The 25719-nt window shown below is 38.9% G+C and overlaps 1 protein-coding gene across 6 annotated transcripts in view; it reads left to right on the forward strand.

Annotated features, from left to right (window-relative positions):
* The window catches only part of LOC100516891 (protein FAM122A-like), a 63023-nt gene that overhangs the window by 19961 nt on the left and 17343 nt on the right, over positions 1-25719 (forward strand). For 2 of the 6 annotated variants that reach the window (XM_013983825.2, XM_021080341.1), the window contains 5 exons: positions 934-990; positions 12929-12972; positions 13096-13150; positions 15737-15795; positions 18952-19050. In XM_013983825.2, coding sequence (XP_013839279.1) covers positions 934-990; positions 12929-12972; positions 13096-13150; positions 15737-15763 — 183 coding nt within the window. In that variant the 3' untranslated portion in view covers positions 15764-15795; positions 18952-19050. Of the gene's footprint in view, positions 1-933; positions 991-12928; positions 12973-13095; positions 13151-15736; positions 15796-18951; positions 19051-19494; positions 21406-25719 lie in introns of those variants that run through there. The other 4 variants (XR_002340747.1, XM_021080338.1, XM_021080339.1 and 1 more) reach the window with 3 other exon arrangements.

The raw sequence follows: 25719 nt of genomic DNA on the forward strand, positions 1-25719 counted from the left end.
TCCCAAAGCTTATTTTCACACAGATTTATGTATTTATTTATGTATTTATTTATTTATTTGTCTTTTCTAGGGCCATACTCGCCCCATATGGAGGTTCCCAGGCTAGGGATCTAATTGGAGCTGTAGCCACCGGCCTACACCACAGCCACAGCAACGCTGGATCCTTAACCCACGAGCAAGGCCAGGGATCGAACCTGTAACCTCAAGGTTCCCAGTCAGATTCATTAACCACTGAGCCACAACAGGAACTCCTTCACACACCTTTAAATCTCTCCATTCTTTCACTTCCCTCTTGTGTGGGTCTTCATAAGCTTCAAGGAACGACCGACCAAAAAGGAGAAAGCAGTCTTGCAGAAGAGAAAGAGCCTAGACAACAAGTGTCTGGTCAAGCAAGAGTTAAATGTGCTGAACTACTTGAAAGCCATGGCCTTTAGTCATTCCTTAAAATGAAAGTTTACTTTCCCCAGCTGGATTCCAAGATACTTGGAGTTATTTTCATTTGTTTCTTTTGTGTGCTTATTAGCTGCTGATTTAATGACTATTTCTGGTTTTTCTGGGTACTGCCTCTCTCTAAGCTTTAGGAATGGGGCTAAAACTGGCAAGAAAAACTGAGGTGATTTTAAGATCTTAGTGCCTTGGGAAGGGAAATGTAGGAAAAAACAAAATGTTCCCATTGATGTTCTGCCCTATATTTCTTATGTCAAGTTATTTTATCTGTTACTATATATATAGACTTCCGATTAGTATAATTTTCAGTCAAGATGCAATTGCATTTTTGACTTTTAAAAACTTTAAATTTAATTAATACTGTTGCTAGCATGCATTAGGCACTCAATAAATATTTTAGGCCATTCAACCAACATTGACTTAACTGATGTTTAGAAATAATCAGAAACATTAAAGGAAACTTGACTTTTATATTTTAATTTTCAGCTTGTGCTGTCTTCTCCCAGTCAAGCTTCTGTCAGTTGCCTTGATCAAAACAAACAGGTAAGAAGACTTTCAAAACTGACAGCTGTTCATTAAAAATAGTAAATTTTATTTTTCTTTTTAAAAATATCTATGATTCAGTAATCCTCAGTGATGTCACATGCGAATAAGCTTTTAATTCCAGGAGTGAATGGTTTTTCTTAAAAAAAAAAAAAAGAAGGAACCACAAGCAACTAAGGAGTCTTCTATTTATTTCGATTATTAAGTATTTTAATAAGCTGCTAGTTTCCTGAAACACTGCATGCTTTTACTTTTTTTTTTTGGCCGCACTGTGGCATACAGAGTTCCCAGGCCAGGGATCAGATCCGAGCCGCAGTTGTGACCTAAGCTGCAGCTGCGGCAACATATCCTTAACCCATTATGCCAGGCTGGAGCTCAAACCTGCATCCCAGCACTTCCAAGATGCCCCCGATCCCCATTGCGCCACAGTGGGAACTCCTGCACACTCTTTTACCTTGAATCTAGCTTTCCTCCTAGATCCCAAAGAAGATGACAAATGCTATGTATGGAAATTAATTTTCAGCTTCATAATAGCCACAGTTATCATGGTTTTCTTAAACAATCATCTGAGTTCAGGGATACATTGTACCTCATTGAATTATGGGTGTCTGTGGGGGGTGTGTGTTTAATAACAGAAGCCTAATACAGAATTAAATCTTTGATTTATCCAAGGATTAGTCACAGAACTCAAAAGATGAAATCACCACTCCACCACAGGTGGTAGGATTTTTTTTTTTTTTTTGACTCCACTACAAGCAGACTTTTGTTTAAGGTGGGGAGAGGGGCGCACTTTAACTGTTACGAAGCACTGATTATTCACTTAGCACTCTCATAGGTACATCTGTGGTCTCATTGCATCCTGCACCAAACCTGTGAGGTCAGACACCAAAGATGGCAGAAATGTTTCCAATGTCCAGAGTTAGCAAGCGTCAAGCCATGACTTAGCCCCACATTACTGGATTCTTTTACAGCTACCTGCACTCTGTTTTAGCGGCAGAAAACCCAGAGTATCTTGGAACCCTAGTTTTCAGTACTCCAGCTCCTGCTTCCTTCCCTCTCTCCCCCACACCATGACCTCCCTAAGGCCAAACTTACCCACTAGCAATAAAGTTTGGTTTAGGGAGTTCCTATTGTGGCTCAGCAGGTTAAGGACCTGATGTTGTCTCTGTGAGGATGCAGGTTCAATCCCTGGTCTCATTCAGTGGGTTAAGGATCCCGTGTCACCTCAAGCTGCGATGTAGGTTGCATACATGGCTCAGATCTGGTGTTGCGGTGGCTGTGGTGTAGGCTGCAGCTGCAGCTCCAATTAGACCCCTGGCCTGGGAAGTTCCAAATGTTACACAGGCAGAAGTAATAAAGGAAAAAAAAAACAGAGAAGAAAGTATGGTTTCAAAGATTCTTTTTTTTTTTTTTTTTGTCTTTTTGCTATTTCTTTGGGCCGCTCCCGCGGCATATGGAGATTCCCAGGCTAGGGGTCGAATCGGAGCTGTAGCCCCCGGCCTACGCCAGAGCCACAGCAACGTGGTATCCGAGCCGAGTCTGCAACCTACATCACAGCTCACGGCAACGCCGGATCGTTAACCCACTGAGCAAGGACAGGGACCGAACCCACAACCTCATGGTTCCTAGTCGGATTCGTTAACCACTGCACCACGATGGGAACTCCTCAAAGATTCTTTTTAGTAGTTAAGGTATTCTGTTACTGTTTGTATGTAGCTATCTATCTAAGAAATTCTCAATGAAAGAGCCTAAAACTATAGTTAAAGTGACCTCTAGTTTATTCCATGCAGGGTTTTTTTTTGGATCAAGTATTTAAAAATTGATTTTATGTTGCTATTTGATTACGAAGATTGAAATCGGGGCTAATTTAACTGGTTAGTAGTATAAGCTATAAAGCAACTTACTTCCATACTGACAGAATGTATATTATAAACATTTAAAATGAAACACAAGGTGTTCCCATTGTGGCTCAGCAGTAACAAACCTGACTAGTATCCAAGAGGATGCAGGTTCAATCCCTGGCCTTGCTCAGTGGGTTAAGGATCTGACATTGCTGTGAGCTGCAGTGTAGGTCACAGACACAGCTTGGATTTGGTGTTGCTGTGGCTGTGGTGTAAGCTGGCAGCTGCAGCTCTGATTCGACCACTGGCCTGTGAACTTCCATATGCCATGGGTGTGGCCCTAAAAAGAAAAATTAAAATAAAATAACATAAAACACAAGTGGTGATCATATTTTGTAATATATAGAAATATTGGGAGTTCCCGTCGTGGCGCAGTGGTTAACGAATCCGACTAGGAACCATGAGGTTGCGGGTTCGGTCCCTGCCCTTGCTCAGTGGGTTAACGATCCGGTGTTGCCGTGAGCTGTGGTGTAGGTTGCAGACGCGGCTCGGATCCCGCGTTGCTGTGGCTCTGGTGTAGGCCGGGGACTACAGCTCCGATTCAACCCCTAGCCTGGGAATCTCCATATGCCGCGGGAGCGGCCCAAGAAATAGCAACAACAACAACAACAACAAAACAACAACAAAAAAGACAAAAGACAAAAAAAAAAAAAAGAAATATTGAATTACTGTGTCATGCACCTGGAGCTAACATAGTGTTGTAGGTCAATTATACTTCAGTAAAAAATAAAATAAAATTTAAAAAATTAAAATAAAACTGTAAAACAAAGTAAGAACTAAAACTAAAATAAGATGAAACACAAGTGGAAAATGAATGAAGTGGGGAAATAAAATAACATTAACTTTCAATCAAGGTGCTGGTTGAATGGAAAATGCAGACTTATTTTCAGCAGTGTACAGTCTGATAGATCGCATAATTTGCATATTTCTTTACATACCTTTACCCATGACTTCTTTTTAGCTATTGAACTTAATCTTGTAAGTACAAAACAGAAATGTCTGGTTTTTGCCTCATTACATTCTGAGCTCTCACTCTAATAGCCTCAATAAAGGTATAAAATTTGTTAATTTTGTTTGTTTTTTAGTAAAATGGGGAAAATATTAGTAGCTATCTCATGGGATTATGAATGAAAGGAGGACAAAATTAATTAATATATGCATGGTGCCTGGCACACTACATTAAAAATTGTTTAGTGAAAATTTTAAAGCCCGCAAAAAAGAACCTCCATGTAGTCAATATCCAGCTTTAACTATTGTTTACGTTTTCTACATCATTTTTCATCTATCCCTTTCTATTTTGGGGGAGGTAGGTGCTTTAGAGTAAATCTCTGATATCTTTTTACCCTTAAATACTCAGCATGAATCTCTGAGGACTTTTACATAATCATATCTTATCTAAGAATTACTCCTTAATGTTATCTAATAACTGGTACATGTTAAATTTTCCTGATTCTCAAAAAAAATGCCTTTTGGGAGTTCCCATTGTGGCTCAGTGGTAGCAAACCCGACTAGTATCCATGAGGATGCAGGTTTGATCCCTGGCCTTGTTCAGTGGGTTAAGGATCTGGTGTTGCTGTGGCTGTGGTGTAGGCTGGCAACTGCAGCTCCCATTTGACCCCTAGCCTGGGAACTTCCCTGTGCTGCGTGTGCAGCCCTAAAAAGACAAAAAAGAAAAAAAATGCCTTTTTCACTGATTCAAACATGTTCCAACCATGATCTCCTAGGTCCCTTTTATTTAAAACAGCTTTCCCCTTCTGTTTTTATCCCATACCACTTACTTATTGAGAGAACTAGGCCATTTGTACTACAGAAAGCCCAACATTCTGATTCTGCTTCCATGTGTTTGTTTGTTTGTTTGTTTGTTTGTTTTTTAGGGCTGCACTTACGGCACATGGAGGTTCCCAGGCTAGGGGTTGAATCAGAGCTGTAGCTGCCAGCCTACGCCACAGCCAGGGATTGAACCTGTGTCCTCATGGATACTAGTCAGGTTCGTTTTGCTGAGCCACAACAGGAACTCCCCATGTGGTGTTTAATACGCTGTTTTATTTTCTGTATTTCTGATAAATTTATTTGATTATGTTTGCTTTTGTTTTTAAATAAGCACATAGCCCCAAGGCAATATTAGATTCTGGGTCAAGATTTAAGTAACTGTATAGTTTAAGTTGTCCTTTCCTGTTAGTTAATGGACAATTTCTTCTTGACTGATTATTGGTTTTCTAGGTATTAGAGAGCTTGAGGACATTAAGCTAGAATTTTCTCTTTTTTTTCAACTTAGAGGTATATAATTGACATATAACATCGTGTAAGTATAAGGTGTGTCATGTGATAATTTGACGTGTGTGCATTGCAAAATGATTACCATGGAAGTTAATTTTCTAAACATAGTTATTCTTCCTAAATATTCAGGAATTATTCTCTTCTATGGCATTTTCCTTTCTTAGTAACAATTGAGCTTGTTCTTCAGGAAGTTTGCAAGCACTCAGCCTTTAGTTCCCTCTCTTCCAGACCCCTAAACAAGTAAGCGGCCTGCAGAAATAGTCTGAGTGTCAGTTTGCTAGGATTGCCCCCGGAGGCTTGAACAGAAGTTCATCTTCTCACACTCTGGAGGCCAGAAGTCTGAAGTCAAGGGGTGGGCAGGGTCGGTTCCTTCTGAGGGCTGTAATTAATGAATCTGTTTAGGCCCTTCTCCTTAAGCTCGTAGATGGCCGCCTTCATGTTCACGTGTTCTCCCTGCACAAGCATTTGTCTCTAAACGTCTCTTTTTTATAAATCATAATGGATCAGGGCCCACACCAAGGACCTTATCCTAACGTGCAGATTTCCTCTGCTAAGACCCTGTGTCCAGGTAAAGTCCCATCCTGAAGCACCAAGGGTTAGGACTTCAGCGTATGGGTTTGAGGGGGGCACAATTCAACCCGTAACAGTTTGCTCGCAGTGTATTATTCTATAATTCTACATTTACCTCCCGACTTGTTAAATAGGACATAAAATTGTTGCTACCCAGTAAGAACATGACTTTCTCTATAGAGTCTTCAGTAAATCAATTTAAAAAGGATCTGCCTAGGAGTTCCCGTCATGGCGCAGTGGTTAACGAATCCGACTAGGAACCATGGGGTTGCGGGTTTGATCCCTGGCCTTGCTCAATGGGTTGAAGATCCGGCGTTGCCTGAGCTGTGGTGTAGGTCGCAGATGCGGCTCGGATCTGGGGTTGCTGTGGCTCTGGCGTAGGCTGGCAGCTGTAGCTCCGATTGGACCCCTAGCCTGGGAATTTCCATATGGCGCGGGAGCGGCCCAAGAAATGGCAAAAAGACACCCCCCCCCAAAAAAAAGGATCTACTTAGATACTACCACTGCATTTTTAGCATCCCTTTATTTATAGCTTCACAAATGTAAACTTTAGCCACACGTATTACAGTCTTATTTTTATATTGCTTTAAACTGGATTTAGACACAAATATAAGGGACATTTATGAGATGAAGCTGCTGAAAACAGATTATACCCTCTGGAGTACAGGGCATGATTGTGACAGGGATAATTTTGATATTGTCTCTTATATACGGTGTGCCCCTGAGCGTCCTCTTCTGCCGCCAGGTGTCAGTTAGCCTGTCTTATGGACTTTGCTACCACTTTTTAGTCTAGTAAAGCAATGACATTAGATTTCTGTGATTTATTTTTGAGTTTTCCTTGGAACCTACTAAATACTTAGTCTCCCTTATGAAGTGGCCCCTTTCCCCCTTTTTTTTTTGGCCATGCTCTTGACATGTGGAAGTTTCCAGACCAGGGACCCAACCTGTGCCACAGCAGCAACACGAGCCACAGCAGTGACAATGCCAGATTCTTTTTTTTTTGTCCTTTTGCCATTTCTTGGGCCGCTTCCCACGGCATATGGAGGTTCCCAGGCTAGGGGTCCAATCAGAGCTGTAGCCGCCGGCTTATACCACAGCCACAGCAATGCGGGAGCCAAGCCGTGTCTGCAACCTACACCACAGCTCACAGCAACGCCGGATCCTTAACTCACTGAGCAAGGCCAGGGATCAAACCCTCAACCTCATGGTTCCTAGTCGGATTCATTAACCACTGAGCCATGACAGGACCTCCGACAATGCTAGATTCTTAACCAGCTGAGCCACCAGGGAATTCCCTGAAGTGACCTTTTTTAAGGGACTAGCCTAGCTTGTTTTAAAAGAAATTTAATTTGATCTTAGTTTACAAATTGTTTCATTCTTTCAACAAGCATTTATCGGGCAGTGTGCAAGCGAGCAACTAAAATCTTTCAGGCATATTCTCCTTCAGAGAGCGAAAGTGGGTGACTTACTATTTCCATTTTTACCTTAGATACTAAAAAATGAAAAGCTGAGTTCAGGGGAGTTCCCATCATGGCTCAGCAGAAACTAATCTGACTAGTATCCATGAGGACGCAGGTTCCAACCCTGGCCTCGCTCAGTGGGTTAAGGATCCAGTGTTGTCATTAGCTATGGTCACAGATGTGGCTTGGATCCTGAGTTGCTATGGCTGTGGTGTAGGCTGGCAGCTGCAGCTCCAGCTTGACCCCTAGCCTGGGAACCTCCATATGCTGCAGTGCAGCCCTAAAAAGAAAAAAAAAAAAAAGCTAAGTTCAGGGCTCAAGTGCAGCAACCCTCTTTAACCTCAGTTTCTAGCATAAAGTCGTCTTCGCCATTGACAGTTAGATAGCTTGTGACCTTTTATCCTTATTCTAACCATTTTATTTTATCATAAGCCATTTCAAATCTGTTTTAGAAATACGCAAGATATAAATAATAAAGTCAAACCCACTCTTACTGATGACGCTAAAATAGCCAATATTGGAGTGTGTTCCACCTTTCAGTGAGAGAAACAATAAGCAAAATCCTGTCCTGGTTCTGGGAAAACTTGCTCTTTACTTGCGGATGGAGCAAATTACAAAATACTTTGAGCTTCTCACTAGAGGAAAACATCTACACAAATATTAAATGGAAGAACTCTGCTGACAGTTACATTTTGCTGAAAAGATTACTGTTATTCCATTGTTTTAAGAGAGCTTCTTAAACTTCCTTTCCCAGTTTCCCTCATTTTCCATGATGGCATCAAAATCGTCACAGCCTCACAGTTTTAAGACTCAAAGCCCTAGATTCATCTTTGGTTCTTCCTTATTTTTCTGCTGTATCCAGTTAGGCACCTAATCCTATTAATTCTTCCTCGACAGCATTTTCTCAGTTCCCCTTCCTATTCCCTCCTCCCTTGGGTCCAGATTACTGCAATAATATTCTAGTAGATTTCCTATCTCTGCCAGCTTGATCCGGCGTCCACAACCAGCACCAAGATAGCTTTTTGAAAATAGGGTTTTCACCTTTCCCTCTCCTGTGCAAAAAGGTACATTGGCTTCCCATTACCTTTGGAATAAGAAGACTAGCTAGGCTGTAGGGAGCACTTCCCGTCCCAGGCCCTGTGATAGGAACTGTACCACCGCCTCATTATCATTATTATCATCATTTTCATAGAAAGAAGAAATCGAGGCTCAGGTTAAATTGCTTGCCCAAGGTCACACAGCCAGTAAGTTACAGAGCTGGGATTTGACTCAGTTCTGTTTGGTTCTAAAGCCTGTGGTCCAAACAGCTATGCTCTTCTGCCCCAACTCTTTAAAGGCAATCGCTTCGATTATTTAAGATCCTATAAATCTGGCACTCCAGTTTTCTTTGTCATTGCTTCGTAGCACAAATTCCCTTCCAGCCAAGCGAGTCTCACCATCCTGCAACGTGACATATTCTTTCTCTCCTCTAAACTGCGGTTCATATGGCTCCTTCTGTTCTTCCGCCATCGCCTCCACCCACTGCTTGTCCCGATTTTAAACATCTTCCAAGGCCTATTTCAAATTTTAACTCACACAACTCACACCACTCCTCTGTTACAGACTATTTATAACATTTATTGTTTATACTACAGACAGTAATATTTAAACTCTTTTGATCACACACTACGTCAATAAAAACTGTTTGAACACATGCTTCCAGTTTATGTATACTGTATTAAAATTACGGCCATAATACTACTGAGCTAGCATATAGTGTGACTCATAGAATGTATGCAAAATAGAAATAGGCAAAGGGTGAGATGAAGATGAAAGGGTATTTTTAGAAATTTTTAAATTGCATTAATTACAGATCCTTGAGTGGTGAATTCATATTTCCAATAGTCTTGATGATGAAAATGATTTTAGCCAGCTCCTTGACAGAGCAGACTGGCTCAGCACTGTGTTTTTGGTCACGTTGGATGAGGGGTTGGGGTGGGAGAGGCACGAGTTTCGCCGTTGCCGTTTCCATGTCATTTGCCTAGCTCTGCATTGCTAATCTCTGTCCAAGGTTTCTTGTGGGAATTGTGTTAAGGCACGTGTCCATTTTGTGGACCTTGGTTTAGTTAAAACTAGATAATGTATCTATATGCCCACCTAACTTGGCACAGGTGAACTACAATTAGTCGTACTTAACTAAAGGCCTCCAAAATGTTCTTCTCTCACAAGATCTTTGGGCACTGTGGGCCGAGAGAGAGCACCAGTGTCAACCTGTATGTCTAATATCAGCAAGCTTTCTTGTCTTAGATTTTTAAATGTATAAATTGAATTTCTTCTTTTTTTCTTTTTGCTTCTCGGTGGATCATCTTATACACCTCTGGGCTGTGACTCTGCTTACTTTGGAGAGCATCCAGTTAATCTATATAAATCTCGTCTCTCAAATATGATTCTAGGCCTCTTTCACAGAAGGCTCATCGGCTTATTTCATGTTCCCCATAATATTCAGCACCATACTTTCCTAGCGCCATCCTAGGTCCTTTATTATTTGTGAAATAGGTTTTTAAGAATGCCAGAATGAATTTGGACTATGGGTTGTTATTTTTTTTAACCATTTTTAAGACTACAGTTCAGTGGTGTTACATGTATTCATAATGTTGGGCAGCCATTACCAGCCTCCATTTTCAGAACTTTTTCATCATCCCTACAGAAACTCTGTACCCACTCATTAGTAACTTCCCATTCTACCCGCCACCTCCTGTAACCTCTGTTCTACTTTCTGTCTCTGTTCTAGGTAGCTCATATAAGTGGAACCATGCAATATTTGTTCTTTTGCATTTATTTCACTTAGCATATTTTCAAGATTCGTTCATATTGTAGCATGTGTCCGAACTTCATTTTTTGTGGCTGAATAATATTCCATTTATGTATATACTGTTTTTTAAAATCTGTTCATTTGGTGGAGGGTACCATTTGGCTGCTGTGAACACTGCTGCTATGAACGTTGGTATACAAGTATCTGTTTGAGTCCCTGCTTTCAGTTATTTGAGGTATATACCTAGGAATGGGATTGCTGGATCATATAATAATTTATATTATTCAGAAACTATTTTTTTCCCACAGAGTCTGCACCATTTTACATTCCTACCAGCAATGTATGTTCCAGTTTCTCCCCCTTCTCACCAACACTCATTTTTCCCCCATATTCTTAAATAATAGCTATCCTAATAGCATGTGAAACTATTTCTTACTGTGGGGTTTGAAGTGTATTTCCCTAATAACCAATGGCATGGAACATTTTTTTGTGTGCTTATTGGCCATTTGTATATATTCTTTGGAGGAACGTCTATTCAAGGCCTTTGCCCATACAGATCTCCCTCAACTTACAGTAGGCGTATGTCCCAGTAAACCCATTATAAGTTGGAAATATCCTAAGTTAAAAGTACATTTAAGGAATTCCCATTGTGGTGCAGTGGAAAGGAATGTGACTAGTATCCATGAGGATGTAGGTTCAATCCCTGGCCCCGCTTAGTGGGTTAGGGATCTGGCGTTGCCATGAGCTGTGGTGTAGGTCTCAGATGTGGCTTGGATCCCATGTTACTGTGGCTGTGGCTGTGGCCAGCAGCTGTAGGTCCGATTCCACCTCTAGACTGGAAACTTCCATATGCCACAAGTGCGCCCCTAAAAAGCAAAAAAAAAAAAAGGCATTTAATACACTTAACCTTCTGGCTATCCCATCTTAGCCTAGCCTAGCCTACCTTCAGTGTGCTCAGAACACTTACATTAGCCCACAGCTGGGCAAAATCATCTCGCACAAAGCCTATTTTGTGATAAAATGTGGAATATCTCATGTAATTTATTTATTTTTTATTTTTTTGCTTTTTAGGGCCATACCTGCGGCATATGGAAGTTCCCAGGCTAGGGGTTGAATCGGAGCTGCAGCTGCCAGCCTATGCCACAGCTACAGCAATGCCAGATCTGAGGCACATCTGAGACCTATACCACAGTTCACAGCAATGCTGGATACCTGACCCACTGAGCGAGGCTAGGGATCCAACCCGCGTCCTCATGGATGCTATTCAGGTTTGTTAACCACTGAGCCACGATGGGGACCCATGTAATTTATTGAATGCTGTCCTGAAAGCGAAGACAGAATGGTTGTGTGGGTCCAGAATGGTTGTAAGGGTATCAGTAGTTCCCTCGTGACCATGTGGCTGCTGCTGCCCAGCATCACCAGGGAGTATCTTACTGCATATCCCTAGACCGGGAAAAGATCCAAGTTCAAAATTCAAAGTAGGGTTTCTGCTGCATGCATGTAGCTTTCACACCATTGTAAAGTTGAAAAATTATAAGTAGAACCATTATAAATTTTGGACCATCTGTATTTTAATTGAGTTGTTTGTTTTGTTGTCATTTGAGTTGTAGGAGTCCTTTATAAATTCTGTTAATCCCTTATCAGATAGATGATTTGCAAACATCTCTAATTCTGTGATTCTTTCCACTCTCTTTTGATGCACAAAAGTTTAAAAATTTTTACGAAATTCAATTTATGTATTTTTTCTTTTGTTACCTGTGCTTTGGTATCATATCCAAGAAGATCATCGCCAAATCCAGTGTCATAAAGCTTTTACCCTTTGTTTTCTTCTAAGAGTTTTATAGTTTCAAGTCTTACATTGAGGACATTGATCCATTTTGAGTTAATTTTTGTATATAGTTTAAGGAAAGAGTTCAGTTTCATTATTTTACACGTGGATGTTCAGTTTTCCAAGCACCACTTATTGAAAAGACTGTCCTTTCCCCACTGAAGAGTCTTGGCATCCTTGTTGAAAATCAATTGATCATGTGTGTAAGGGTTTATTTCTAGGCTCTCTCTGTTCTATTCCATTGGTCTATATGTCTGTCCTTATGCCAGAACCACACTTGGGCTTTCTGTAGTGAGTTTTAAAATCAGATAGTGGGAGTCCTCCCAAGTTTATTCTTCTTTCTCAAGATGGTTTTTCAATTTCTGCGAAAAAAGTGCCAGTGAGATTTTGATAGAGGTTTGCTCTATGTCCCTAGATCACTTTGGGTAGTATTGCCTTCTTAACAATACTGAGGCTTCCAATCTTCAAATCTAGTAACTATTTATGTGAAAAGTACTTACATACTATAAAAAGACAAACAATGTGGTAAAGCACAGAGAAAGAAAGGACAAATTGCCACAAATCTCACTGCTCATTGATAAGTACTGTTAACATTTTTGGTGAACTTCGCCTTCTGAGCACCTCTCATTTATAATTTTACATAAATACCATTTGTGGGTTTTTTCTACTTCATATGTAATGCATGTTTTTCAGTGTCGGTGACTAGATTTAAATCATGCTTGTACCATCATTTACGTAAGCCAACCCATGCTGTTAAGGCATTTAGTTCATTGGACTGTGAATGACATTTATTAATATCATACATAGTATTAATGGTAGGAAAAGTAGGTTAATATTAAATGTTTGATGTTTTCTCTTTTGGGTGAAGAAAGGTGCAAAGTTTTTCATCTAATCTGTTCCTACAAATCTATTCAATGTTCTATAATGCGTAATAGATCTCTGATGATGTAGGTACAACAATGAAAAGTTGGGAACCAAACACTTGTTTAGAGATTTGTTATACTCTAGCTCTACTGTAGTGCAGTGAATAGAAGTACAGCCAAATGAAATAAAACTTTGTAAAATCATGGGAACTGGATATTCAGTTTGTCCTCTTGTTCTCACCTTTCAGGAAGAAGGCATGGATTTAGCAAATAAAGAAACAATGTATCAATGGTGAGCAGTGTAGTTGAACTACTATTCTGATCATATTCAGTTATATCTTTTTTAAAAAATTTTAAGTTTATATCTTGTTTTTTAGATTGGCAAACTTCAGTACTGATGTCTTTTCTTTTGTAGGGAGGTACAAACTGTAATACAGCTAAATCAATCTTGGAAAGAAAGTTTGAAACTGGTATGGTATTAGCACTTCCATTTTGTAAAAAATTTGAATTTTTTTAACTGATTTTTAATATTGGCACTACCTAGTTTTGCCGTAATTTCTAGAAATTTAAGCTCTCATTTGAAGCTAAAATTTCATATGCTTTATATTTTTTATTGCTCTTAAGAAGCAATTTATGATTTATAACTGTTACAGAGTGGGGTTCAAAGTAAATAGTTGTTTGATACAAAACCATTATTTTTGTGAATTAACCTCCTCTCTGACCTAGTGGGTCTAAAAAAATGTTCAGATGTGCTGATTAAATTGCTTAGCTGATAAAACAATAAATGATTTCACTCCCTTCTACATAACTTATTACCTTTATGTTGAGTTTTAAACCACAGACAATGGAGTTACTGGGAAAATACCAAATTTTTATGACTGTAACACATATATTCCTACAAACATTTTAGTATATAGCTTTTCATTTAAACACGTTTGGCGTTTAGTTACATTCCTTGTTAACAATTTTTAATGTCCCTGTACGTAATATGATTACTTAGTTGCAGTAATTTAGTGATGTTCGGGGTTCTTTGCCATGGACATAACAGATAATGAGGGAATAAAAATTGCGCTGAAATTCGAGTGAAAGAGATTCTGATTAGATGTCAGTTTCTAGATTTGGAGATTACTAAGAGAGGGAACTGGGTCATCAGCAGCAGTGACATCTTGTTTTCTTTTGAGCTGTGACTGCCTTCGATGGGCAGCTCTCCCAGATTTGGGAGAAAGTGCTGAAGAATCAGTAGATAATCAATCTCTGGAGCCTGTCACTTTTCCTGTTTTTGGTGCTAATTACAATTTATAGAGGCTGTTGGATTCCCTTAACTGACCCAATTCTAATTACTTTTGGTTTGAGTGAGTGAGTGAGTGAATCTGCAGGTGTGTTAGAAGGAGGAAAGGAACGTGTCATATAACTTTACTTGTGTCTTGGAGAAGAAAAGAGCCCATTTTAAAATCCTGAATTGTGCAGCCTTGATTTTGTCTACGTAAAGTCTCAAAACATTTTCACAGCTCTTTATTTTTACTGTCCCATTTGTATCTCAGTTCCAACCAAATCTCTTTGGACCCTGTCCTGGACATAGGCTTATAGTTTTCAGCAATAAAGCACAAGTCAAACCTGAAGAGAAAAATTGAAATTTACGGTCTGTGTATAGAGTAGGCATCGCTCAATATTGAGGACTCACAAGAGGTCTTTTTAGGCTGTTAGGGAAGCCCTTCATCCGGCATGTAGCTCTCTTTCCCCAAAGGCAAAAGGCACCTTTGCTTAATGCAGTGAACCTTGGGTTCCCTGCTTGCTTTGGGTTGGTGAGAGTTCCCTGGCACAACCCCACGCAACAGCTCTCACCCTAGGTATTTACTAAGTAAGCCGTGGGGGCTGCAGTTGACCACTGCTCTCTGCTTAGAGTAACAACGATTTAGAGAAACCATCTTCTCCAAAGTGCACTGATTTAATTCCAGTATCCCCAGTAGCATCTGTGACCTGGGGGATTAGGAAGGTAAGAAAGGAGTGCCTAAAAGTCTGTGTCCCTTGAAATATTCGTGAAACATTAATGTTTTACCACCCAAATCTTTGGGAGGATGTATTTTGCTATAGGATCTGATTCTGAATGACAATCTTCTCTTCCTTTTCATTTCTTAAACTGTTATTTACTCAGTACCTAAGTCACTGATTTTTAAATATATGATTTAATTTTCATAATTCTGCACAGTCCTGTAACTGGAACCATAATCAAGATATAGAACAGTTCCCACACTTCAAAGAGTTTCCTTGTGATCTTTTGCACTTGATCTCCTCCGCCCAACCCCTGGCTACCCTAGGAAATCACTGATCTACTTTCCGAGAAAAGCGGCAGCTTTAAAACCTCTGTTCCGGTTTGGTTTGAGCAATGTTTTTCTCCATCTTACAAACTTGTGTGAGTTGTACTGGCTTGCCTCCAAGTCCTATTCCCAGGGCTATGTGACCATTTACAATGTAAGTTTATATTGTATAAAAATACCAAATTGCTTATAAAAAAGAATTTTACAAAATTAAAAGAAATTATAGCTCCAGGTTCTGTGACAACAAAGATGTCTTTTGAGCTAAATTAACATGTCATTGTTTTGGTTTATCATTTTGTATATTGAAAAGAATCAAGGGACTAAGACCATCTGAACAGATGAAGAATCAGTAATTCATTAGCCCTGTTCGAGCAGTTTTCCTCTGACCCAGCTTGTTCATAGGGATCAGAGCTAAAATGTACCTTTGACAACCGTACCCTCTCTTCCCCCACAATTCTTACCTTGACTCAAGGCAAGTCACAGTCAGGACTACGGGTCCTTCTAGCTTTTCCCTCCACAACTTGGGAAAATCCTGAATTCTTATAGATTACAAGACCGTTTGCTGTCCAGAGGCATTCGTGGTTTTACTTAGATTTAGAGAAAAGCAATGAAATGATGTGACGTGGGGTACTACAGCATCCTCTTTTATTGTATGTCCTTAGATCTGTTATAACGAAATAGTCCCAGCTGATGGGACTATTCAAATATTTTCTTGTAATGATTGTGATAATTTTATTTTAGAAGTCGTCAAAGCCCCACCAACAATAGACCAAGTATCCGTGGACCATTAAAAAGAACAGGTACTTTTATCTACCAACAGAAATAAATGTGATTTTTGTAAGATATCACACAAAAGCAAGTATTATACAAGAATTCCTTTTTAAAGATTTATTTATTTAGAATATATTTAATAAGTTACTAGAGGCCTTTCATTTTACTTAAATGAAACTATATGGAAGGACATTTTAAGAAATAAATTTATTTATTTATTTAGTCTTTTTAGGGCCGCACCTGCAGCATGTGGAGGTTCCCGGGCTAGGGGTCTAATCAGAGCTGTAGCTGCCGGCCTACACCACAGCTCACAGCAACGCCAGATGCAAGCCACATCTGGGACCTACACCACAGCTCACAGCAAAGCTGGATCCTTAACCTGCTGAGTGAGGCCAGGGATCTAACCCACATCCTCGTATCCTCATGGATACTAGTTGGGTTCTTAACCTGCTAAGCCACAATGGGAACTCCCTAGAAGGACATTTTGAAGATGATAAAGTGCCACATAAATGTGAATTGAGAATCCCAGTTTAGTTGACTGTTATGATTTTCACTATATAATTCACCAAGCTAACTGCCTTAAATACTTTCTGAAACAAGGTGGGAAATGAGAAAATAAATAGAGTGAGTCAGTCATCAAGTATTCTGCTGTATCTCAACCCCTGCCCTGCCCTACCACCACACCACACATTGATAATCATATGAAGAAGTTGACACAAATTAGATCCACTCACAACACTAAAAATATATATTAAGGTGTATGTTCTTTGATGTTTCACTTGCTTATGGGGGTTACTTTTGGTTAAATATATGGAAAATGACCCACCTACTCAGTAACAAAAGGGCAGTGGGAGGAACAGAAGTGGTTTTGTTTAAACTCCCACAGTCCTGGGTCCCACTTCTCAGCCCTGCCTCCCCAAGCTAGGTGCTTCCTCCAGTTTTTAAATACCACTTCTGAATTATAGGATTAATTCAAAGTTTAACGATAACAAGGAGGGAAAATGGATAAGTGGGAAAGGAGGTTAAACTTTAAAAATGTGTGTTTGTGAAAAATCCACTAAGATGGGAAAGAAGAAGGTGAAAGAGAAGAAGGAATGAAAGGAGGAAAGGGGTGCGGAGAGCAAAGCCAGAGGGCAGGAGATTGAAATAGTCTTCACTGTTCCACGCATTTGGCGTGAATTAATGGCAATCTTCATAACAACATACCTAACTAGTGTGTACTCATATTCTAGATTAAGATGAGATCAATTCTGGAAAACACTCTCTTATAAACTAAGCACACTGTTTTATGAGATGATCTTTTGCCTGTGCTGCGAAGATAGGCCTAAGGTTTGAAAAACCTTCAAATGTATTAACATTTGCTAGGAAGTTGGGGGTTGTTTGAGTACTTCAAATAAAATATGCTTAAATTGAAGACAGTGTTTTAATAAATTAATTCTTCTTTAAGACATTAACTCATAAAAGGTTTTATGACATTGAAAATGGCTTGAATTTTCTTAGTTTTTTTGTTTGTTTGTTTGTTTGTTTGTTTGTTTTTGGTCTTTTTAGGGCCACACCTGTGAGGTTCCCAGGCTAGGGGTCTAATCGGAGCTATGGCCGCTGGCCTCCGCCACAGCTCACAGCAACGCCAGATCCTTAACCCACTGATTGAGGCCAGGGATGAAACCTGCGTCCTCATGGATACTAGTCAGATTCGTTTCTGCTGAGCCACGACAGGAACTCTAGAATTTAAGCTTTTAAAAATTGTTTTCACATTTCGTTTTAACATTAAAGACTTGGTTTCTGCCCAGTGTTTTGATGGATGTAGCATGTCCAACACAAGCTTCTTGTACCTGGTTTTCCACTGCTCGGGAAGTTAACTACCTCATTTCTTTGGGGTGTCCCTAAGAACTCCAGAGCAAAGTCTGTAGATACCATATGGTCTATATGTTTTAAGTCAGACCCTCCCAAATGTAGCCCATGCAAATTTGGTCAAAATTCATCGGACTTTTCAGACGTAATAACAAATTAAAAGAAATTCAATTTTATTTCTATATTTTGGAATATGAATATTTATTTGGGAAACAACAAACTATGTCCTGTTTGGAGCCCATTAATGCAAGTGAAATGTGGGGAAAGATGGTATAAAAAATCAAAAAGAGATCCTGGGGGGGGGGAGAATGAGGACTTTCTGAAAAGTGGAGGAGAAGGCGAGGTAAAGGTTAGAGCCTCCAACCATATGAAGGCATATTTTCTGGTGATTAGCAGCAGTTACTTCCAATAGAATAAGCAAGAAAAAACAAGGCTTCAAGGGGGAATTCTGAGAAAGCTACAGAAATTGGGCAGCAGTAAATATTGTTTTACAAGTAATAATTACTTTAGCAAATAGCATTTTCATTTTCTTTTGTGATGAACTTTTTGATTTGTCTTGTTTTTAATTTAAACCGAGAAGGAGAGTTGAGTAATTTTTCTGTAATGGTGTCAGTGTATCTGGCATAGAACAGACTATCCAGACCTCTTTTGAGCTTTATGAGCCATGATTATATGCCTAAGGAAGGTCTGTGAAATCTCTCTTCCTAGGGATATTTTTTAATGAGTGGGTGGCTGTAGCACTTTATCATTCAGATATATTCCACCCTTGAAGTTATGGGCTTGAACAGCAGTTTTTCTCATGTCTGGACATGGTTATCACATGCACGTGCAACCTTTACTTCAAAGTGAAGATTATAGCAGGGCGGCACTTTGAGATTAAATGTTTTCCCCTAACCTTTAAAAATGTATTTATTCTGTTAATTGTACGCTATAAGAATTGATCTATTTAGTTCATTGTATATGGCAATGTAAGGATAGCAATAACTTATTTAAAATAAGGAATGAGATTAAATTATGGTACATCTTTACTACATAGCTATATAAACTTGTAGAATTTATGAGAAAAATTATAAGCAGTAAAAACAAAAAGTAGATTACGTATCAGTATTATATACAGTACAAATCCATTTTTTTGAAATAATTATGTATACACACATATACAGTAATTACTGAAAAGTGATTATCCCTGGATAATGGTGAGGTAAAACTTTTTCCTTTTGTCTTTATTTTATAAATTAATTGCAATGAACAGGTTTTTCTTTTGTAATTAAAAGCATAATAAACACATTGGATAAAATATATCTACCTTGGTCTGCATTTTTTTTTTGTCATAGGTGAAATGGCATTTGAACAGCAGTCAAAGGGATTTTTCAAAGACACAACCAACGTGCTTTTTCTTCTGATAATACCCAACTGTCTGATAGGAATACGTGGTGAGTATTAACATGAGATTTTAAGCGTTCATCGGCTACTTTTCACTTGGGTTTTAAGTCTACTTTGGCTATTGTGTATATTCAGAAGTATGCTATATTATTAATATTTTAGAAGCTATAAAACAAATACCCCAAACGGATAGTATTAACTTTAATTCTTCTCCCTAACATTTATGTGTGACATTAATATATGATAGACACGTTTTTTCAAGTGGGGATTTGGCATTAGATTAAGAGTGATTTAGAAATACATAGAAATGCAAGCTTGGAAAAAAGGCATCTTCTGCCCATCTTTTCTACCTTAGATTTTGTGTGCTGTGTTATTTAGGCCGAGCATGTTATTGGAAAGTGTGCCAAGAAAGCATGTTTTAATAATCATATTGCAAACTGCGATGAATAGGTTTTTATTTATTGTTATTATCGCTTTTGTTTTACTGCTCTTAGGAAACTGCCCTTGTAACTGGTGCTGATTCTTTGCTTCGTATATTTTACATTCGTTTGTAGACAAAGCAGAATGCACAGAGATCTCTTGAATTCTGTTATCAGTGAGTGGCATTTTCTTTCCTTAGTCTATCTTCATATGCTCTTGGTGGAAACAACAGCAATGCAGGATCTTCTCATAATTCACCAGCTACAATCAGCACTGTCACAAACTCTCCTGTGTTGCTTTATTCTAGAAGATGAACTTTCAACTAAGCAATTCACCTATCCCAAGACTTTCTCACTAACGGTGAAACACACACACACTTGCTTGATCTCTCTCTCTCTCTCTCTCTCTCACACACACACACACACACACACACACACACACATATGCTGGCGCAATAACAGAATTGTATGCATTATCATTTAAACTATATCCTATTTACCTTTTTCTCTAAATTTCCTAAAATTCTGTTTATCTACAGAGCTTGCATGTCTAATTGCTTTGTATGCCCTTAAAAGCAATGTAGTAGCACTTTCAAAGATGTTTTCCAAATAAGAACTATGCTGAAGATACAATCATACACAATCATACATCTTCAAGCTGCTAATGTATAGAAATATACTGTACCTCGACTTTTAAAAAAAAATTGAGAGCTCTATGTATGTGAATAAAAAAATAAATTTATACATTCTAATGAAATATAATTATTCCATTAATCAACATGTAAAAGGATTTTTCAAATTATATACTGAATATCTGTGCTAGTTTTTAATATTTCCAGTAATTGCTAGTTTCCACTTGGTAAGGAAAAATCACCTATCAAAAACAGTTTTTAAAATCAAGCTAGTTATACTGTACTGATCCAAGAATTGCCAGTTTTTCACATGAATCCTTAGATGTTTAATTTGTTGGGAAGGAATAGGTAGGGGAAGCAAGATGAATGGAAGCTAATTGAACAGCAAGAAAATAATATGTAATTGGAGCTTCACTGAATTTGTACTTAACCTGATTATCCCTGATCAATTTTGTATTCTAATTAAGTGCAGAAAAAAGACAATGTGGATAAATTGTGGTCTTTTATATTTCTGTGAATTACCTTTTATTCATCATCATGACTACTGATTTGATTAAATGCATGCTTAATATGTTAGGGATTTTCTGTAAGAATCACGTGCTTCCAGTTGCTCCCTAAGGGCTAAAAGGTTTGTTTAAAACTCAATTTTCTATTCAAAAGTCTTAGAATTTTTTTAAATGAGAAAAATTATGTGTTAAAAAATTTAATGCTGTAAGTAATTGGGGGTAGTATTAGCATTTTGAAAGATAGAAAGGTATCTTCATGAAATGAAGTTGAGAATTGGTTTAAATTTCCTCAGCTAATGAAGGTAGGAATGATTATCTAAAATATTTATTAAAAGTTTTTCCTTGTCATTAGAAATAATCAGAATGGTGGAAATCTGATGTAGGTGTACCCTTCATGGGAAAAAGTTGACACCAAGATTTTTTTGGCAATGGCCCTGATGGAATTGATGAGAATGGATATATTTGGGGGAGAGGTTTATTCACCTATGAATAAGTCAAACAATATTTATGAGATGAGCGGGATCGTGTTAGTCTCCTGAAACTGGGGTAGGAGTCTACAAATTGGCTGAAGACAAGTGAACTATCAATATTGCTTTTGTTACTTGGCTTCTTTACTTGCTGGAATTTAGTGAACCGATTGTCAACATACAAGGGGGCCCTCATGGAATGAGGTATGGTTGCAGTGATGTTCTTTGCTGAAATTTATAGATCATGCCCTATTGACACTTCAGCAAAAATAAACTTTTTCAGAATGATCAACTGCAAAGACTAAGGATGGGGAGTTCCCATTGTGGCTCGGTGAGTTAATAACCTGACATAGTGTCTGTGAGGATGTCGGCTCGATCCCTGGTCTTGCTCAGTGGGTTAAGGATCTGGCATGGCTGCAAGCGGCGGCTTAGGTCACAGATGTGGCTTGGATTGTGTGTTGCTGTGACTGTGGTGTAGGCTCACGGCTATGGCTCCATTTGACCCCTAGCCTGGGAACTTCCATATGCCATGAGTGCAGCCCTAAAAAGACTAAGGATGGAGAAAGCGAACAGTGGGATTGAGACTACTCCTCAGTTGTGTGAGGAACTTTCATCAATAAACCTTGGTAATCTTGACTATCTCATCTCAATATACTTCTCTCAACTCAGACAATTTCTTTTTCTCTATTTGGTTAATTTTTATTGTTTTAGTTGGATCCTAGGATGCCACAACTCACTATAATATGCACAAAATCGAGGATTTTGTAGTTGGTTTTCCATTGTTATTACCTTTTGACTTGTATATTGGGAGGATCCATTTCATAAGTAATCTATTAATTTTTAGACCAAAGCAGTTAGTTGTAACTTTTCCTTGAGATATTTTGTGGGTTTGGTTTTTTTTTTTTTTTTTTTTTTTTTTTTTTTTGCTTTTTAGGGCCGCACCCATGGCATATGGAGGTTCCCAGGCTGGGGTCAAATCAGAGCTATAGCCGCCGGCCTACACCACAGCCACAGCAAGGCAGGGTCCAAGCCACATCCACGACCTACACCACAGCTCACGGCAATGCTGGATCCTCAACCCACTGAGCGAGGCCAAGGAACGAACCCGCAACCTCATGGTTCCTAGTCGGATTCGTTTCCATTGCTCCACGACAGGAACTCCTTGTGGTTGATTTTTAAAAATCATTGTTAAGACTATGTTTTGTTATCCTGAATGTGCCAAGTAATTATCGTGCCAGTTTTCCATAGTGAAGGACACATACTAGTTTCCTAGGGCTGCCATAACAGAGTACCATGAACTGAGTAACCTAAAACAATAGAAATGGAATATTTCATGGATCTAGAGACCAAAAGTCCAAGATCAAGGTGTCAGTGATGTTGGTTCCTTCTGGACATTTCAAAGGAGAATCTGTTAATGTCTTTCTCCTAGCTTCTGGTGCTTGTCAGAAATCCCTGCCTTGCAGACATATCACTCCAGCCTCTTTGTCCATCATCACTTGGTGTTCTTCCTTGTGTTTTCACATGGCCTTATAAAGAGAGCAGTCATTGGATTTTAGTGTCCATCCTAATCCAGTGTGACCTCATCCTAACTTGATAACATCTGTAGAGACCTGATTTTCAAATAAGGTCACATGCACAAGTGCTGGGGGTTAGAACTTAAGCATTATCCTTTTTTTTTTTCTTTGTACAGGCACACCTGCAACATACAGAGGTTCCCTGGGCTAGGGGTTGAATCAGAGCCGTAGCTGCCAGCCTAGGCCACAGCCACAGCCACACCAGATCCAAGCTACTTTTGCGACCAACACCACAGCTTGAGGTGGCACCGGATCCTTAACCCACTGAGCAAGGTCAGGGATTGAACCTGCATCCTCATGGATACTAGTTGGGTTTGTTACCGCTGAGCCACAGCAGGAACTCCCATATGTCTTCTTATACATTATAAATATATAAATATATTTTAAAATGCATATTTGTGTATGTATATGCTAGTTTTCACATGGTCACGAAGAGGATAAATATAAGTGAAAAAATGTTTTTCAAATATTTTGAAAACGTCTTTTTAAACCCTTAAATATGTGTTCATATTCAATCAAGTATTCCTGTTTTACTTATAATCTTATAAAAGAATAGCCCTCCAAATTCATCCTAACGTGAAAACTCATTGCAGTAAAAACTTAGATTCTCAGATCAGGGAAAAAATATGGTTCTTAAAATTTATAATGACTAAATCAACTAATCAAGCTTGTCATTTCAAGTATATTCAAGTATCTAATGAAGGCTTTCTGTGTACATAAACTATACTTAAAACTGTAGGTTCTGTGGAGATGAGTGCGATACCATTTCTGTCTTGAAGCACGATAACACAAGTATAAAAATAATAACAATACAAGGCAGTCTAAGATAATATGACTATAAATACACATAGGAAAGGACCTCTGTACTGTAAAAGTAGGAGAGAAAGACAGTAGTCAAATCATAAAATCTTAGAACTTAAAGGATTTTAGAAGTCTTTTAATCTACCTCTCAATATAGGAATCCTTTTGAGAACTCCAGACAGGTTCTCTTTTAGCCTTATTTTGAAATCCTCTGATTTCTAAGTAAACTCCCTCACAGGCCAGTTCATTCTATTGTCGGACAACTCTCACTGTTAGAAAGGTCTTACCTTAAAAGGGGGGATGCGGTTAGAGTCAGGATCTAGGTAGCCTGCTTCACTGGTTCTTTAGAATTGAGGCAAATCAAATGAGCTATTAAAAGCACATGAGTTAAGATTCTAATTCTGCATTCTTTGTCCCTGCTCCTTGAATTATTAGTATTTCCACTATAGGATATTTAATCTCATCTCCTAAATGAATTTTTAAAATTCACCTAGAAGCAACTATATATAAATATCCATGATGAAAATGCATGTATGGTGCTTTGGATATCTATGGAGAAAACTAATTATAATTTGCCCTAAGTATTTTTAAGTATTTTAGATCGTAAAAGTTGAGCGTGAAAAATCTATCATCTAGGTAGACTTCACTCTCAGATACTTGAAATTGTGCATTTAAAAAAGGCCAGGTAGCTCCCCGTTGTGGCTCAGCAGTAACGAACCTGACTAGTAATCATGAGGACATGGGTTTGATTCCTGATCGCGCTCAGTGGGTTAAGGATCCAGTGTTGCCATGAACTGTGCTGTAGGTCTCAGACACAGCTCACATCTGGCATTGATGTGGCTCTGGCGTAGGCCAGAAGCTACAGCTCAGATTAAACGCCAGCCTGGGAACTTCCATTATGCTACAGGTATGACCCTAAAAAAGACAGGAAAAAAAAAAAAAAGCCAGAGAACAGTTTAAGTTACTCTGGCAAAAAGGTAGCTTAGTTTCCCTGGAGTTCCCATCGAGGTGCAGCGGAATCTAACTAGGAACCATGAGGTTGTGGGTTCAATCCCTGGTCTCACTCACTGGGTTAAGGATCTGGCGTGGCTGTGGCTGTGGTGTAGGCTGGCAGCTGTAGCTCCAATTCATTTGACCCCTAGCCTGGGAACCTGGGAACCGTATGCCGCAAGTGTAGCCCTAAAAAGCAAAAAAAAAAAAAAAAAAGGAGCTTAGTTTCCCTTAAATTCCATGATATCTCACAGATTTCTTAAAATGTGCTTCTTAACCCAAGAGTAAGTAAGACTGATTTTTACACATGTCCATAATGTATAGGTGGAGAGAGTCGTCAGACATTATGTGGGAATCTCGGCAACTTGCTCGACTTTCTTAATAGTGGAAGACTTAATGACCCTCGTCTCCCAGAAGCAATGTTAAATCCATGCACTTTTTAACCAAACCCTGTAAATTGACCCATAAGTTATTGCATGACATTGGAGGCATTACTGACAGCAGAGTAGATTGGTAACATTCGTTCATGCCAACCTTCCAGGCCAGTGACCAGCCAAGATTATGAGGGAGTACAGGAGTCAGGAAGCCTGACTTGTAGCTCCTGCTCTGCAGGACTTTGGGCCGGTCACGTCACCTCTCTGAGCTTCATGTTTCTAATCTGCAAAATAGAGTTGGACTGGCTATTTATAAGATCCCTTCTGCCTCTTAAAATTTTATTGATTCTGTAAAAACATCTGCCTTCACCTTTGTTAGCCCGACAGCGAAGTCATGATGACATTAAACTCCAGAAGGCTTTAAGAAAATATTTAGGAAATTAGAGAGCTTTGTACCTAATATTTTGACTCTTTCTGGCAACAAGCAACTCATTTTGTTCCGCCTCATCAATAGTTTCCTCTCTTCTATGAATCATGCATGCTTTGTGATGAAATATGGAAAGCTAATTTCCCTTTGGTTTCTTGTTTTGTATGGATAAATTATCCTCTCAGGATTTCCATATTAATAACAAGTTCCTACTGGCAAAGCACTACCGTAAAATTCTCTTTCTATTGTAACCTCACCTTAAGACAAAGTAGAGATATACTGGGTATATTTGTTTCAGAGAAGCAAAGGAGACAGGGCCAAAAGCTACATCAACTATAAAAATTCTATCCCAGTACACATTTGAAAAAATGTTCAGCTAGTGCTAAAAAGCAGATTACCGGTACAACAGCCTTTTCTTTCTCCTTAAGAATTATTATATGGCTGTACGAAAAACCTCTAACCAGTTTAGTTGATTTCCTGGCATGACTCTTGTGCTCGTATGGTAACTCTCCATGGACACACTTGAAAG

The sequence above is a fragment of the Sus scrofa genome, chromosome X, assembly GCF_000003025.6.
Source record: "Sus scrofa isolate TJ Tabasco breed Duroc chromosome X, Sscrofa11.1, whole genome shotgun sequence".
Taxonomy (NCBI): Eukaryota; Metazoa; Chordata; class Mammalia; order Artiodactyla; family Suidae; genus Sus; species Sus scrofa.